The sequence below is a fragment of the Frieseomelitta varia genome, unplaced genomic scaffold (genome assembly GCF_011392965.1).
Source record: "Frieseomelitta varia isolate USP_RPSP 00005682 unplaced genomic scaffold, Fvar_1.2 scaffold_554, whole genome shotgun sequence".
NCBI lineage: Eukaryota > Metazoa > Arthropoda > Insecta > Hymenoptera > Apidae > Frieseomelitta > Frieseomelitta varia.
Genome location: NW_025110317.1, coordinates 186,953 through 205,475, shown reverse-complemented (window position 1 = coordinate 205,475; position 18,523 = coordinate 186,953). Strand labels below are relative to the sequence as shown.

The 18,523-nt window shown below is 42.1% G+C and overlaps 1 protein-coding gene across 1 annotated transcript in view; it reads right to left on the bottom strand.

Moving 5' to 3' along the window:
* LOC122533799 (nuclear receptor coactivator 6-like) overlaps positions 1-18,523 on the bottom strand; it is a 156,325-nt gene that overhangs the window by 91,502 nt on the left and 46,300 nt on the right. The window contains exon 3 of the mRNA XM_043663862.1: positions 17,373-17,496. Within this exon, the coding sequence (XP_043519797.1) occupies positions 17,373-17,496 (124 nt within the window). The remainder of the gene's footprint in view (positions 1-17,372; positions 17,497-18,523) is intronic.

The following is an 18,523-nucleotide window of genomic DNA, read 5'->3' as shown; positions in this document are numbered from 1 at the left end:
TTTATATTATATAGTATTATATGTAATATATAATTATATATTACAATGTTATATAATTTTTCAAGAAGCAGGGAAATTGTTTCCTACCAAACAAACGCATTAAAAAAACATAAAAAACAGTAGCTAATGTCTAAACCTGCGAGAAACCTATTCGACGCGTGTCAAAGTTGCAAATAGAGAATGCATTTTTGCGTTGTAAGAGACACGACCCAGGCAACGTTATATATAATTTATATTATGTAGTATTATATAGTATTTATATTATATAGTATTACATAGTATTTATATTATATAGTATTATATAGTATTTATATTATATAGTATTATATGTAATATATAATTATATATTACAATGTTATATAATTTTTCAAGAAGCAGGGAAATTGTTTCCTACCAAACAAACGTATTAAAAAAACATAAAAAACAATAGCTAATGTCTAAGCCTGCAAGAAACCTATGACGACGCGTGTCAAAGTTTATCGCTTATAGGAAGATCATTCGCAAATATCCACTAACTGGACCAGACAACTGTGACATGAGAAACTCGTTGTTGCTCCTCGTTGTTCTTCGAAGGGACGCAATCTGTCCGATCGGTACGTTTGCAAGTTCGTACGAAAACCGGGCACGATATTTAATGAAAACGTCAGTCGCATTTGCGTATCGCGAGATCCAATTCGAGCGAGGCGTGGGGGGGCGGGGGGGGGGGGAAGGAGCAGAGGTCGCGGTCGGCGGTCACGCGATAAAATAATTAAAACGTCCCTCCTTCGTTTCGCGTCGGCGTCGGTGGTGAAAAGGTAATTATTATTCCGTCGAAAAGCAGGGGGACGGGAGAGGGAAAAGGGGAGGGAGGGAGGGAGAATAACGCAGGAAAGCGCAAGAAAGTGAAAACAGCACTTCGGCGCGGATTGCCATGTACATCGAACGCGAGAGAAGGGAAATCGTCGAGAATCAAAACTGCGTCGATAAATTTAAGGAGGAACGGATGAACAATGCCGTGGCAGATGGGAGAAGAGTCAACAGTCGTTCGACGACCGCCAGTGACAGCGCAACGAGTGAGGAGAGAAAGAGAGAGAGAGAAAGAAAGAGGGAAGCAATCGGTGACAATGAGAAACAGGGCGAAGGAAAGAAAGCACGGCGAACAACGAGCTGGGGGGGGGGGGGGGAAAAAAGCATCGTGGAGGAGAGAATGAGCGGAGAGAAAGTACGTAACAAGATGGTCCTAGCGAAAATTTAGAAACCCGGATAAACTGGGCGGAAATGCAGCGGGGGTGGAGGAGGCGTGTGCAGGTAGAGACGCGTAAAAACGAGCGCGGCAGGGACCGGGAGAGAGGCGGTAAGAAGAGAAAGAAAAGAAAAGGAAGGGCTTAATATCGTGTAACGTAATTTAAAAGTGTAATTGCTCTTGTCATGCTCGACGCTGAAGAGGAGAAAAAGAGAGAGAGAGAGAGCGAGCGAGCAGCACCGGAGGGAAGAGAAGGGCCGACAATGGCTCGGTCCTGACCGAGCTACCGGCAGCGTAATAAGTTTTCATGCAAAGCGAACGTGGATTATCCAACCGTGAATGTGCCCGGGAATTATATTTCACGGGAGGAAGCAGACTGTTACTGTTCCCGTCTCCGTCTCTCCACCGGGAGCGCCCCGCCCTCCACCGTGCCTATCTCACCCTTTCTCGCTTCCTCCCTTCCTGCCGTTCGCTCGATTCCTTCGTCCCTCTCGTTCTCGCTCCCTGTCTCGGGCTTGTCATAAATTACACGGACAAACTGGGGACGACCACCACCGGCAGGATTTAGCAGTATCCTATACGAGCTTGTACCTTTCCACCCTGTCCCGTTTTGTCCCGCACCGCGACGCTTCTGCTTTATGCGCTCTCCGCTCGTCCACGCTCGCTTCCTCGCGAGACCGTCGATCCGGATCAACGGCCGATTCCTCGCCACAGAAAGGGCGGGAAGGATAGACAAGACACGTTAAAAAAAAGAAGGGGCAAGATCTCATCAATCGACAGCCACCTTCCCGTAGTTTCGTTTACTCAAAGTCGAGAAACTCTTCGGGAAACGATTCTCCCTCTTTTCGAGTGGTTTCTTCTTTTTTTTTTCTTTCTTTTTTCTTAAATTTTCGTCCCGATTTCCATTATCCACGAAAAACGGTTCGCCTCGGTTTCTAGCCCCGGTTTCCGGGAACAACGAAAGCTCGAAATCAATTCCGACGCGGCCACGGCCGACATCCGGCCGCCCTTCTCCCCCCCCCCCCCCCCCTTTCAGAATTCCATCCTCGCGAATCAATTCGACCGTGCACTTTAAATCCATCGTAGCGTCCGCGCGCCGTACCGATTTCAATTCCAGGCCTCGCAGGGATCGAGTGCAGGCGAGCAGGCGAGCAGCGTGGAATCGACCGCCTCGTGTATCCCGAGGAATGGCAGCAAGCGGAACTTCCTCTTTACGAGCAACAGAGGAATAAATCGAACCCGGGGACGCCTGGAGGACGAGCGAGCCGGGAAAGGGGTGAAAAGCTGGCGGCCCAGGGGTAGGCCAAGCAAGTTGGCCCGGGAGTTTGAAGGAGAGACGAACAAGCGAAACGTCGCGTCGGGAGACGCGAAGGAGAGTGGGAGAGAGAGAAGGGTGGAAGAAGCGGATAGCCGTAAGGGTGGACAGAGGCGCGGGAGCGAGACAGATGGGCAGGAAATCGGCGAAGAGACGAGAGGTGAGACATATGAAACGGACGTGAACTTTGAGCCGGTGCAGGAGCAGGAGCAGGAGCAGGAGCAGGAGCAAGAGCAAGAGCAAGAGCAAGAGCAAGAGCAAGAGCAAGAGCAAGAGCAAGAGCCAAGCCTCTTGATGTCGGTGCGCGGTGAATGCGCGCTGGTGGTGGAGAGTCAGTCTGTTCCGGTGGTGAATCGGTGATGGTGCGTTGGCGGAGAACAGTAGAGAGGGGGTCGAAGGCGGCGGCTCCAGACTCGAGACCCAGGTCGATATCAGCCTCGAGCAAACCAGACATCTACCGACCATTCGCAAAACATTCACCTCAAGTGTCCCCGGCAATGCCCTCTCCTCTCTGCTGCTCGTGCTCTCTCAATACGCTGCGATGCAGCCCCTCGTGATGCAGCCGCGGGGGGTGCTCTGCCGCGCCACCTTTGCCCATCCCTCTACCTCTCTCTCTCTCTCTCTCTCTCTCTCTCAGGAGATAACCCCTGAACGGAACTGAAATCGCATTAACGATCGCTTCACGGGTCACTTGCGCCGGCTTTTCCACGCCGCGCCGTTTTTAATACCGTTTCGTAAGCGAAATTTAATTGTCGACCGGCAGCATCCAGTGCTGGCTCCTTCTCCCCACCGCTCACCCCTCCATCAATTACACCGCCGATGATCTAATAAATCTATTTGCGCGTCCGTATTCGCTCGCGCCGAATACTTTTTCACACGTCGTGAAAAGCTCGTGGCTCGACCCGTCGGCGATCTTTCCGACGACAGTTTCTGCTGCGACGAGAGTGAAGATCGAATAAAGTAGAAAGAAATAATTGACGAGCAAGTGGATGTAAGTCGATTGCAGAAACTGGCCCAGTGACGAATCGTTTGGTAATGAAATATAATTAAAAAATTAGCGTGCTACGTTGGTGCAATTTTATTCGAACGAGGCTTTTACTCTATTGACGTAAAAATGTTGCGATATTAATTGCAATACCAACTGTATCACTCGCTGCAATACTGTATTATACTGGCTGACTGACTGCGGATCACTTTTTACTAAAATAAATCTGTAATTTTCTTCTTTTCCAATATTTAAAAGAAATGATTTTTAAAAAAATAATGAAAAGAAATCACGTCTGAACTTACAATTTAATTCAAAATTAATAAAACTAGTTTTTCCCTGTATTTTGAGGTTTCATTGAAAAAAAGATCGAACCTTTTGTTTTTTGTTAAAGGAAAGATAGAACTTTGTACATCCCTGTGTACATTCTTCCCGATTTCATAACGATCTTAGAACGTCTATTCCTAATACACGACCAATTCCTAACAATGTTCTTCAGATCTCCATAGATCGATCTCTATCGTTTCAAGCGATAGTACGCGCGTGTCATCGCGACCATTCGCTCGCGCAAAAGCGTATAATTACATTAGAGGCGTTTCTTTCGTGCCACCTTTCTCAGGCCATGATTCGAGTTTCTCGAAAACGATGCGAGCGCCGGTGTCGAGAGAGCTCGGTCGTTTATAGGAAAATGTCCGCGTAATTGGCAGTTGAATACGGATGATTACGCGTAAATAGGCAGCGTCTGTTTACCCGCAGTATTTGCATACGAATGGCCCGGCTGCGATCTCAGCCGTTTCGAAAGTGATAATATTATTTAAGCTTGTTCCCCTTGTGCAATTTCGCGGACACGTTTGCGTTCAACGCGTTCGAATCTAATTACGATCGGTAACGTGGACACGCGCGCGGAAGATAGACATCAAGCGTGCGAAGACGAACACGATAACGCGTCGTTTATCCATCTTATCGTATTCACTTTCGTGCAATCAGTGATGCAAAATTTGTTATCGTTCATTATGCGTGTTTTTAATAAGAACGTAATTGTGCGGGAAAATTCTTTTCAGAGAATAAAAAATTTCTTTTCACCTTCTGACAGGTAAAAAATGATCAAAAGTACATTTAAAATTTATTATTTACAGAATTATTATTATTATGTACTATTATTATTTTTATAATATTATATAATTATTATTACTATTTATGGAATTTATATACTGTATATTTTAGTATATTTAGTATATTTAGTATATTTTATGCTATTTATAATATTATATAATTATTAATATTATATACTATGCTATTTATAATTATTAATATTATATACTATTTATGGAATTTATATTTTAGTATATTTCGTATATTTTATATACTATACTATTTATAATATTATATACTGTTATAATATAATTATTATTATTGTATACTATTTATGGAATTTATATATACTGTATATTTTAGTATATATTATATACTATGCTATTTATAATATTATATAATTGTTAATGTTATATACTATTATTATGATATAATATAACATAATACAATAATTGTTATTATTAGATACTATTTATGGAATTTATTTTACATACTGTACTATTTACATTTATTAAATTAATAGTGCGTCCAATCTTCAGCGCTAAATTATAGCGCAGCGATAGTATTTTAGACAGTATGTGTCGGTGCAAAATTTTTTCCCAAAAAACGGAAAAAATAATATTTTCCAGAGAAAAAAAAGCGCGTCCACGTTTCTTCAATTTCGTCCAAGTCCTCTCGAACGATACGAGAATTAATAACACGTAACTGTCCCAGACGGACGAACAACCGAAGCGATTCTACCGCGTGGACAACGAAACGCGGACGCCGCTGCGGTTTTATTCACCGGCGGTTCGCATTAACGTTCATAAACTTTGAGCGCGGCCGATGCCATATTTCAAGTTAATGAGAGCGATAAATTTATACGTCGCGGTGGACTGGCAGGGAGACAGGGAGATTGAACGGCCGAAGGGAGAGGGTGGCGGAGGCTCTCTCCTCGGGGAGGAAGAAAAAGAACGGACGAACGGACTGCGCGGAGAGCAGGCGTCTGCGAGGAAAACCTGTGAGCGAAAGCTGGGAAAATACGCGAGAGCGTGTATAGACGGCGAGAGCTTGGAGGGAACAAAAAGAAAAGGAAAAAGAAAAAGAAAAAGGGAAAGAGGAAAGAGAAACCAGGGGCAGAAATTGAGAAAATGGCGGGGGTGAGAAGTAGTAGTAGTAGTAGTAGTAGTAGTGGCGGCCAGTAAAAGTAATTGGAAATGAAGGAAGGCATTGTGGCGAGCAAAGTAGGAAGAAATTACAGGTCAAAGGGGAAGGTAGGTAAAGGCGGTTGCCGAGGAGAATGAAAAAACGCGAAGATACGCCTGATAGGGTGAGAAACGGATCAGAAAAACGAAACAGAAAGAGAGAGAAAGAGAGAGAGAGAGAGAGAGAGAGAGAGAGAGAAAGATGTAACCGGCGGTCGTTAAGAAAAATAAAGGCTGGACGGAGGAGCTGAGCTTAATTGCACGAGGGCGAGAGAAAACTTCCGGGAGAAACTACAATGGGAGAGGGGGAGGGGGGAGGAGAAATATCGGAATATAAGAATCTAGCAATGAAATAGGAATGTAAACGTCGACGGGAAGAAAAACGGGAAGAGAACGTGGAGTCAGGCGAGGTAACGAGTAGAAATAATTGGAAATAAGAAGGAAAAGGTCGCGTTCGGTTTGAGGAAGAGGGGCGAGGGAAAAACGTGGTGAGTTGAGGAGAAAAAGGGGTAATATCGAGGAGGGAGGGAGGGGAAAAGTCAAGGATCGTGGCGAGAAGAAGGAGGGAAGGAGGAACGGTGGCTGTACACACAAGCGACCGATATCCGTTTTTATTAATAGAAATTCAATTTGTACGAAGCAAGCTCGGCAATTCGGAGGAAATCGAATTATCCTCGGGAATTATCGGTAGTGCACGATATCCGAGCTTGCGCGCGCGCGCGCGTGTGTGTGTGTGTGTGTGTGTGTGTGCGAAATCTAGAACCCAGAGCACGTTTTACACGTCAAGTACAGTAGAGTAGCGCGAGAGGAGTTTCGTCGACGATATTTCGCAGCATGAAAATGTTGCGACCTTAATTCCTTTACTGTCAAACGTCCGGAACGCCCCGACGTTGTTTGCTCGTTTCAAATTTCCGCGTTTCGAATCATTTTCATTCTCTCTCGACGATTTCAGAACTTCTCTCGGAGATGAGAAAGGAATTCTCCTTCGTTCTTCCAAAGTTCCTCGAATCGAAGGCGTTGCTACACAGCAAAGCGGCTCGAACGAAATTTACAATTGCAATTTGTCCTCGGGCGAAAGATCTGCAATTAATCGACCTCGCTCGAGTTTTTCAAAAGTTTGACGCGAGACGAAGGAATTCGAGGAAAGTTTTATTGTTCTTTCTTCGAACTGTTTGTTCGTTAATCGCGAGAAAAAGGAAAACACTGAGTCGCTTCTTTCGCTCTGAGCGCGTACGCCGAAAATTTTCTTACTACTTGCCAAAATACAGAAAGCATCTGCCAACACGTACAAATTTTGAAGAGTAATATTCTTCGTACAAAGACGTAGTAAAACAAGTTTATTAAAAACGTATAAAGTCGTGTGAAAATGATTCACGAAAATCGTGCTCCTCGCAGCGTACATCTTCATCTACATTGCACAGATTGGCTCAAAAAACGATTTTCAACAAAAGTCATTCGTTTCGCCAAGGAAAATGTAAATTTCGTGCAAAGTTCTTAATTAAAGCGCCATTCATTCTCGCGAGGAGGCTTCAGCCGTGCTCTTTATTCAACCGGGTGAAAGACTCGTTCGTACGATAAAAATTCGAAACCTTCTTCACGAGCATTTATACGCCGTTTCATTCAAAACGTTCCTCTCCGACAGAGTTCCTAAATCCTTGGTAAAAATGTACAAAAGATAGAACGAGCTATTTGTCACTTAAACGGTCGAGCATTTGCCGCGAAGATCGAAGTTTCATTAACTGTTGAGACCAAATTCGAAATCAGCCTGGAAAACATAGGATGGGGCCAAAAATCACTTTCTACCAAAATAAATTCGTAATTTTATATGTATGCATTCAGAAAAATTCGAATCCAGCCTGGAGGATATAAGATGGGCAAAAAATCACTTTCTACTAAAATAAATCCGCAATTTTATACTTTAATTTAAAATTAATTTCATTAATTTTCTTTTTTATATTTCTGATGTTTTATTAAAAAAAAAAAAAAAAAATAGATGGAACTTTTGTTAAACCATTCCAACGTGTGCAGACCATTCCAACGTAACGTTTACCAATTCTATCCATTCAACGTTCTCCTTCGTTGCACGAGAGTGAATATAAATCGACATGCAGTTACCACCATGGAAATTCCAGGGAAATTCCAGCAAAGAAATTCCGAGACGTCGAAATATTTGAGCCGGTGCTAACAAAGACACGAATCGCCATTGGGGCGGAGGGGGTGCGTGCAGAGGAGGGGGTGGTGAGACGGCTGGCAGCCGCGGTCATAAAGTTGCAGCGAGCTATCAAAGTCGAACGACTTATTCGGTGGTCCGGGATCGTTTGCCAATTACAAAGGGGGATTCGTCGCGAGTTCCACCCCCGCCGGCGGTCCCCGGTTTCCTCTTTTTCCCGGCGAAAACTTTGTGCGGTTCGCCATGTCAGCCAGCCAGCGAACGACCGGATCTCCTTCTCCCACCGAGACACCGTACAAGATTACTTTCTTTGTACAAGCGAAGTTCGTTTCCCTGCCGATGGCTCCGGTCGATTACAAAGAGCGCCCTTCGAGGCGCGGGAGGGGGGGGGGTGCTCTTTTGTGCCACGGCTTCGTCGTCTTATCCGCGAAAGTCATACCTCATTCCCATTCTTCTTCTTCTTCTTCTTCTTCGTCTTTCTTTCTTTCTCTCTCCATCTACGTATGTACTGTTCATCTGTCACTCTGCTCGTTTCTCGCTCCCTTTTTCCAGGGAATTAATCGGCGATGGATGCTCGATTGGAAATTAAAAAATCGACTTTGAAGGGTTTAAAGGGCGGGTCGCGCGGCTTTGAAGGTCGGCGAACCCGGAAGTCGTGCCTCGAATTCAATGGAATTCTGCTGAACGGCGCTTGCTCGGCCATGCGAGAGGGGCTGCTGAGTAATTTGACGCTGGCTTACCTTTTCCTCGCGTCTCTCTCTCTCTCTCTCTCTCTCTCTCTCTCTCTCTCTCTTTCTTTGTCCGACACCGCGACGAGTGTAATTTCGTCGCGCGTTTCCGCTTTATAGTTTAAGGGGTTAGGTTTGGGTTAACAGTTTGAAATTTTCAAAAAATCGATTTTTTTCTTTTTTTTTTGGTTTAAATAGTTTAAATAGTTTGAAGTCTTAGAAATAAGATACAAAAGGTCCTAGCCTTTAAAACGACTTATTCTGGGATATAATAATAAATCCGCGGATACAGAATAATTGAATTTGTATCACTGTCTACAACTTTAAGCGGTATTATAAAGTGTAAATCGTGCGATTCAAATATTACTTTTGGCGAATCGAATATTTGGGGGCTTGGATTCAATTTAGTTGTGAATTGTAAGAAACTGTGAACCGCGATATATAAGTAAAAAAAAGTATGTAAAGGATACATATGAAAAATGACCTTCTGTAAGTTCAAACGCGTTTTTCTCGAAATTAGATTTTTTTAGAAACGGTGTGCAATATCTCAGAATCTAACCAACCGATTACTGTGAAACTTGGGATGTTTCTTTAATGTAACATTTACCAGGGATTGACGATCGAATATTTTCAACAAATTCCGAAAAATATAAACAAAAAAAGAAACGTAGAAATTTTTGGCACAAATTCGACACATCAGAAAACAAATAGCTGCTGGTTTCATAATTTTCACAAAAATGAAGATAAAAAGATATTCGCACAAATACACACGCAACAGGAAATGAAATATTAATCGAGATAGACATCGAGGTAACAAGTCTACTGATAGAACAAAATGCGAACCGACTTTAGACCAGAAGAAGGTCCAACACTCACAATTAGACTGTCACGAGTAGTCCAATTGACAAAACGAAGGGATCTCATTTTTTTCTTTTCGAGAATCGAAATCCTTCAATCGAATGTGGCTCGCGGCTCGCGAGGAAATGCTCTTGGGAGAAAGAGAAAGAGAGAGAGAGAGAGAGAGACGAGGTGCGCGTGCGACTGGCAACGAGGGAGAGGATGCTGCAAATTCATTAAGGCAAATTACTCGCGCACGGGCTTAAACAAGACGAGCCCCCGATGTAATAAAAGGGTGCTCGGTTACCCTTTGTTAACGTCACCGTGCAACTCGCGCGCGTTCGCTTAAGCACTCGCTAATACATCCGCCGAGACAGGGCCGAGACTCAGTCAGCCCTGTTCGGGCCCGCGGTGGTGATAATGAATAGCAACAACTCCATAAACCGACTACTCTGGAGGGAAGGCTAGCCCGTGTGTGGTGAAGCTTCTTCGTGTGTTTGGACGCGCGGCACGTTGTTTAGGAATTAGTCATGTATGTACAAGTCGTCCTATGGTACTCTGACTGGAGACCAAAGAAGGACAAATCGGGAAGGATATAACTTCTCTTAACGTCGAGAATTTTTTGTCCCAAAATTGCAATATTTTCTCAGTTTTAAGTATATTTGACCCTCCGCCTACTGTGCCGGAGTCACAGTTTTGACCTGTGCTGAGAGTTGCTTGTGCTAGTGATTGTGATAGAGCACTAACGCGAGCATCATGTGGCTGTGCGCCATATGTTTGCCAAATTGCCGAAGTGACGACGACTAAAGACGGAGAAAATCAGTTTCTGGTAACGTTCTGAGGAAGAAAGACGTGTGCAGCAAATCGAAAAATTTTTTATTTCAAAGTTTATTTCATATTTTAGTGTTTTTATTATTGTTTTAGTATTTTAGTATTTAATAGTTTTGTATTATTTTTTGTTTCTAGTATTTAGTATTTACTAATATTTTTTGTATTTAGTATTTCATATTATTTTTGTATTTACTATTTAGATTTTAGTTTTTAGCACTATTTTAATATTTTACTATTTTTATTATTAATTTACTGTTTTCATTATTATGTTTTGTTCTTTTTATTACTTTTTTCCGTTGTTTCTATTTATTGACGCAATGTCTTCTCATTGCCAACGAGCAATCTTTCTTTGTCTTCTTTCGCTCAATCTGCACAAGACGTTCCTGACAGTGAATGACATAAATGTATAGTAAATATATATAACTTTATTATTCGTGTGACTAGTATTTGTTCCTTATACTCCTACATGTTCCTATATGAGTCGGGTGTCTGTCACTCATCGGTGAGCCGTCCGGGCAATCCTAAATATGCATTAGTGAGTCAGAAATGACTCTGGCACGGGACGCTGAGATTCAGTAGTCGTAGGGTTAAGTATAACCCTGGAAACACAAATAATAAATTTACTACTTCTCAATAATTTCTATCCAGTGATATCGTACCGACGTGTTGAAAAAGAAACTCGGTTCGGTCACTCGTTATGGTCCGCAATCAGTTGCCAGCGCAAGTGATTAAATCCTTGGCTACTATTGGCGCTCAACTTACTTCTATAACGTGTTGGCCACTGTCAATGTTATTGACAATAATTGCAACGAAAAGATGTTAGATCAGAGATAAGTGATAATTCTAATTCAACAATAAACACTCTTCGGTCATGTATTATTTCCATTCGCGAAACCGTTACAAAAATTGTTATTCCTGGAAATTCTGAAACGTGGACTTCTAGCTTCCAAGATACTGCTATTTTCAAAACGTGACTGAACGTACGTTTCGACAGAAAAAGATGCCAATAATTATTAAACGAAACTCGACGAGTTAAACCTTCGAATCTGCTTCTAGCTGATACATATGCGCAAATCGTGCCAACTCAATATATACCCGAAATCTCGTTCTCACTGCCGACCCGGGTAGGCTTAAATCCGGAGGCACGTCCTCCGTCGAAATGGGGAACAATACCGTCTCTATTCGTGGCAGCTCCTCCGCAAACGACTTCATTCAACGACTCTGATCACCGATTCCGTTTTAATTCAAGCCATTCTGCCGGCTCGTCCACACGACGCGGCGCGCACAATGGATCGTTTCACGTATTCGATTCGTCTAACGTATCAATAATTTGTCCAGCGTTGCCCGGTGCTACGACCTCGAGCAAAGGAGCTCCTCCGTCGAACCTCTGTGCAAACTTCCTGCTCGAAATCTCTGCTCTCTCTCTCTCTCTCTCTCTCTCTCTCTCTCTCTCTCTCTCTCTCTCTCTCTGTCTGGCGTACCGGGGGAAACGTAACCAAGAAATTCGTTCCGCGGCTCGATGATTCCGCCACGGTACACGCAACAATAGGCGGAAACGTCGGCCGGCAACAAAAGGAGCATCGCGAGGGAGAGGAACGTCGGACAGGAACACACCGGTGGCCCGATAAAGAATCGGGCCGAATCAAAGGTTCCCGGGGAAAACGTTAAGGTTGTCTCCTGCGTACGGTGCTCAGATTGCTCGGATAGTTACGGTGCCTGGCCATTGTAATTGGGTATTCGCGAAAACAGAATGCCCCGTTCCCATCGATACCATCGGATTCGATATTTTTCTCCAGCCTTTTGCCGCCCGTTTCGAACAATTCGTTCCCTCTTCTCTCACTCTTGCGTTCCTCCTGATATTTTATACAATTCGTCCGATTAACTTTATTAGCGAAGAACTGCTTTATAGGACAATTTCATCCGGCGAGGCGGTCGCCATTTTGTTTCTACAAAAACTCTTCGACGTTCCGGTCAGAATTCTATAAACGTGTTCTTATTTCGTTAAAAAGACACGAAACTGGAGAAGAACGAATTAATAGCTGACTTGACGTCTCTGTCATTTTCAATGATAAAGATTTTTATTTGTTAGGAAGTTTGACATTGATTAAAAAAAATATATATATATATATGTAATAATCATCTTTGAGGTAATAGGTTAGTCCTTCATTTATCACTGAATCGTCAAAGCAGTACGAGTGTTATCAAGATTATTAACAAAAACACGTCTTTCCTGAATTTTTCCTCTGTTCAGTTTTCCTTGTCAATTTCTTCGCAATAAAACGGACACATGGAAAGAAGTCTACCTGACTGTCCACCAAAATTTTCATCGAGCAAAGATACAGTTTTAGAATTTCTTTTGGGTTCTGAGTTTTTGTCGCGTCGTTTATTGGTCAGATCGTCGTGTGTTTTCGGATAGAAATTACTAAAAAGTAATAAATTTATTATTCGTGTTGCATTTACTGGGTTGTATTTACGTATACTTGAAACTGAGAAAATATTGCAACTTTGGGACAAAGAAATTCCGTCGTTCCAGCGCAAGAGGTGAAGAAACTCGTTGAAATTTTTATTCTTCACAGAACGAAACAAAGCTGCTCTATCCAAGAACATCCACTTCGCATCGACCCGCAGCAAAACAGAAACATGGAAATTCGAGGCCGAGTGAGTGGTATCTTCGTTGCCGCAGAAGCACGGGGAACGCGCGTGACAATCGGCTAACGTTAATCGAAGGCTATTAGTCCCGGGATGATCGATAGCCCAGCGCTCGAGATCAGGCGAAATCGTCACCGTGAGACAATGACTGGAGGCGAACGATAATTGGCCGATAAAGTGATAAACCCGGCCGGAGGTTACATTGTGAGCACGCCACCGTGTCAGAGATATGCAAATGATTATTAATTATTAGCGCATTGATCGTCCGTGTTGTCGACAAGTCGGCATCGGCATCCGCATCTCGATGCTCCTGCGTGCGTGAACTGCGCGCGTGTGACCGATACGCCGCGCGATAAAGTTTAATTAAGGAACCGCATTAACGCGGACAGTAGGCAACGAGATGGCAAGCACCATGGCTGAGTGAGCGGTTTAGCAAGCAGGTGTACGGATAATTATACCTTTTCCTCCGTGTATCGTCGTACGGTAATGATTAAACAAAACTGACGAACGCGCGTTTCGCCCTGGCGGCCCTCTCGTCCCTCTAGTTTCGTGAATTTTTAATTTGCCCCAACGATGCACCGTGCGCCCGCCAAATTGACGTTGTTAATGCGCCCGGGTCTGCCGAGCTTCTTTCGCGGGCTTACTGGCGCGCCGATGATAATTACGCTTGGTTAACCGGTCTCGACTCGCCATCCAGGAATGCGTAATCGTTCGTCAGTTTGGGAGGGCTCAGCACCGCTCCTTTCCTGCTTCGAGCCAGACCGATTAATTTAACAACTTGCGCTGGAACGACGCACGTCGAGAATTTCTTCTCCCAAATTGCAACATTTTCTCAATTTTAAGTATATTGAATGTGACCCAGGCGAAACAGATGATAAGTTTGTTACTTCTTAATCATTTCTATCCAGCGATATCATACCGGCGAGTCCAAAAGGAAAAGAAAGCGACAAATTGTTGTATGTTCGGTCACTCGTTATGGTCCGCGAACAGTGCAGCAAGGGGTTAGAAGAAGAACAGCGCGTGAACCAAATGTTCCTCTCGTACTGATTATAAGCGGGATTACTATCGCAACGACTAATAATCGAAACTAACCTGTTTCATACTCCTGATGTAATATCAATTGTCAAATGTAATAACAGTGCAATATTAAATTAGTGTTAAATTAATTTGCGCAATTAATTTATCTGTGATAAATAACCTCGATTCAATTCTAACTTATCTGTAACAAACAACCTCGAATTTAATTTCAAATACGAATTAAAAAATTTAAAATACGAGGTATTCAAATTTAATTTAACCTCTTGCGCTGAAATGTTTCGTCCCAAATTGCAACATTTTCTCAGTTTTAAGTATATTTAAGTGTAAAACAAATGACAAGTTTATTACTTCTTAATCATTTCTATCCAGCGAGTATCCTCATACCGGCGAGTCCAAAAGGAAAAGAAAGCGACAAATTGTTGTATGTTCGGTCACTCGTTATGGTCCGCGAACAGTGCAGCAAGGGGTTAGAAGAAGAACAGCGCGTGAATCAAATGTTCCTCTCGTACTGATTATAAGCGGGATTACTATCGCAACGACTAACCTGTTTCATACTCCTGATGTAATATCAATTGTCAAATGTAATATCAGTGCAATATTAAATTAGTGTTAAATTAATTTGCGCAATTAATTTATCTGTGATAAATAACCTCGATTCAATTCTAACTTATCTGTAACAAACAACCTCGAATTTAATTTCAAATACGAATTAAAAAATTTAAAATACGAGGTATTCAAATTTAATTTAACCTCTTGCGCTGAAATGTTTCGTCCCAAATTGCAACATTTTCTCAGTTTTAAGTATATTTAAGTGTAAAACAAACGACAAGTTTATTACTTCTTGATAATTTCTATCCAACGATATCACACCGACGAGTCCAAAAGGAAAAGAAAGCGACGAATTATTGTACACGGTTCGGTCACTCGTTATGGTCCGCGCAACCAGTTGCCAGCGCAAGTGGTTAATCGTTGAGTTTCCGAAGTCGAGTCGTTAAAGTATTTTCAAAATCTGGGATCTGAGTGTTTACGACATCTTTCAGTATAAACATCAGAGTACAAAAATTATCTTTGTCAAGATTTTACACACAAATTTTAAAATGAAAACCAAATACCAATTTCACTGAACTTGTATGTTCAAGGGTGTTGCGTATTTCAGAGACTGTAGGACTTTCACTATCGCGAGACACGTGACGGTGAGATCGTTCTCGAGGAAAATGCGAAATGAATTCCAAACGAGCGTCGTCGATTCGACGCGGTTCTCCAGCCAGTCTGTCGCGCGTTTTACACGCTTCTTCTCTCTCTTTCTCTCTCTCTCTCTCTCTCTCTCTCTCTCTCTCTCTCTCTCTCTTTCTGCCTGCCTGCCTGTTTCACCGGACGTTGCACGCGCGCGTTTGCCCGGCATCATCGCTCGCGCAACATCGGTCTATTGACTCATTGCACGAGGAACGTCCGCCACGAAGATTTCTCAGGCCAGATTACGACAAGAACATCGTTAGTCGTTTCGCTACACGGGCCGCGATTTACTCGCGACAGGCATCGACGTACGCGCACCGCGCTTTTTACGAGCTCGGCGTTTTCTTCTTCTTCTTCCCCGTTCCTCGGGCTTCTTGCCCGCCAACTGCAAGCGGCAGATTTATTCAAACTGCTCTTCATCCATAGATGCATTAAATCGCGATCCTACTCTTAACGACGTCTCCTCCCCTCGGCCGGAGTCAGAGACCGAATCGGTATTACGTATACCGGTAAAACGCCGGTTTTTACTATTCGATTACGTTTGATGAAACCGAAATGGTGCGAATATTACTGGTATGATACTATCAAAACGATGTTAAGTTGGTACATGTATTTCGGTATAATACCGGTAAATAAAATATTAATATATTAGAAAAGGAGGAGACAATGATTAAATGTTTTCACAAAGCTGTCGATAGTAAATTTGATGACGCTTATACACGTATCCTTTGTTATTTCTAATACTAATTCGTCGTTGTATCTCCGTACAATATCAGTCACGATACTCTTACTTCATTTTAAAAGATGATCGATTTGTCGATACGTTTTTCCTTTTTCTCGGGGACATTGTCCTACGTCGATAAATCGAAAGAGGAGTTGAAACAACGATTAATCGTAGAATGGAAGAATATTCCGCTAAATTACTTAAAAGAAATTGGAACTGGAAATATGCCTAAGCATCTGCGATATATTATTGAAGTTAAGGGCTACCTAACAAAATATTAATTATTGTTTACGTTAACAATTTTCAGGTTCAAATATTGTAGTTCTTCAAATGTCCGAATACTTTTGCCACGCTACATTTCGACACAGTTCAGTTTATTGTTTGATATTAAGAAAAGTATGTGCAATAAATCAATAAAATTTATGTTACTATAAATTATAATAAATGTTCTAATATAATATTAAAAAATTAATCCAAATTGACTATTATAAACAATCGAAATCCACAACAAAATTTTGAATAGCATGATGTCCGAATATTAGTAAGAGTCACTGTAGAAAATGAAAAATGTGTTTCCGTCAGTACCGGTATATATTTCGGTATTTTTACCATTGTGGACCTCAAATACCGATAATGTACGTATGAAAATACCGGTATGACCGTCTTATATCGGTATTAAAACCGATTTCCCAAATAGCGGTTATGTTACGATAATGTGGGAGCAAATACCGGTATAATACCTAAACCTCAAAATATTTCGGTTTCAGTCTCTGGGTATAATACCTAAACCTCAAAATATTTCGGTCTCTGGCCGGAATGGATATCCACTTTCGCTTTTTCCGCGAGTGTATATGCCCGCCATTATATTTATATTATATTTTTAGATTATATTTATATTATATTTTTATATTATATTTATATTATATTTATATTATATTTTTATATTATATTCGAAAAATAAAAAATAAAAAAAAAAAGGCAGAGAATTCTCCGACAAATCTTCTTTCGCTTGTAAGCAAATAAGCGTTGCAAGTTGTAAAATAAAAGAATCCCGAAGAAAGGCTGACGTGTCTTGGAAGTTCGTCTCCTCCGATCGTGCACGATGCCCGCGATGTGAAATCGAAAACGTTTCGATGCATGTTTTATGCGCTGGGATCGGGTCAGCCACGAGGGGATTCGCCTTTAAATAGAGCTCGCCGGTGTTCTTTATGAAAATAGCCCACGGACAATGCGCCGACGTTTCGAAATGACTAACAGCCGCCGCGTATACTCGTACGACAATAATTGCGGCAATTTAACAGACACGGAATACACGGGACGATCGTGACCGAGGAGTCGGGTAAAAATGTTTGGAGAAAACATACCTTGGGGTCGAAGTTGAAGACCTGTTCGGGCCTTAGCGGACACTCGAGGCCGCATTTGCAGGTTCCCACTGTTGTCAGGTACTCCTTCAGCTGATCCAGCGAACCCAGCGCTGTGCTGCTCGGACTGCAACAAACACAAAACGAAAAGTTAGTTTCACACACACATGCACGCGCGCACCGGGCGATAGCGTGCCATCGAGGGCAAACGAACGTACACGAGTCGTCTTTTAATAAAAAAATAATAATAATAATAAAAGAGAAAAAAATAGCCTTTACATCGTGCACGAAGATTTTTACGAGCGGCTGCACGTGTCCTACAGGGTGTCCCAAATTTAAATTTCGAAATCTTCATGGGCACGCAGCCGACTGATAAACTAATTGTAAGAGAAATGTAGTTTCCTCCATTTTGGAGGAAATCGCGAAAGAAAGAAAGTAACAAAAGTAAATTTTACTCATTCACTTTTACTTGTTCATATCGTTATCTGTTTTACCATATATTTAATAAAGATACTGTTCAAAGTGCTACACTTTCGCAATGATGCAAGCATCGACCATTCTGATTGCAATTAAACATTTTCATGCATCGAATGATTTTACTGCATACGTAAAAAGAAAATCAGAAATTTACTTGTTAACATTCGTTAAGTACAGTAACCAGTTTCGCTTATATACTTGCATATTTTTGCCAACGCAACGAATTAAATACTGAAATAAAATGAGCTCTGAAACGAAAAAATCTTTAAAGGACTTTTTTTCGTTTTTTTTGATACTTAAATTCGGGACACCTTGTATAATATAATATTTAATTCGCTGCGTTCGTTACATACATACATTGGTTATTGTACCGAACGAGCGAAATAAATCTCTGCTCCGATTCGATTTACCTGGTAAAAATATAAATTTGCATAAGCAGTTGCAATGTAATTACAATTAATCGCGACAGGCTTATCTTCTCGCGGATCGGTCCGGTGTCATTTATACGACTTTCTCCCCGTGGAAACCAGTTTAACTCGATAGAAACCATTAATTCGCTGTTCTATTGGTTCGAAGATTGAATTTGTCGCAATATTGACACCACGGCGAATGGATCGCACGATTTGTATGTACTGGGTGTTTCCGAAATCGTGAGACAACAGGACTCTATGTGAAAA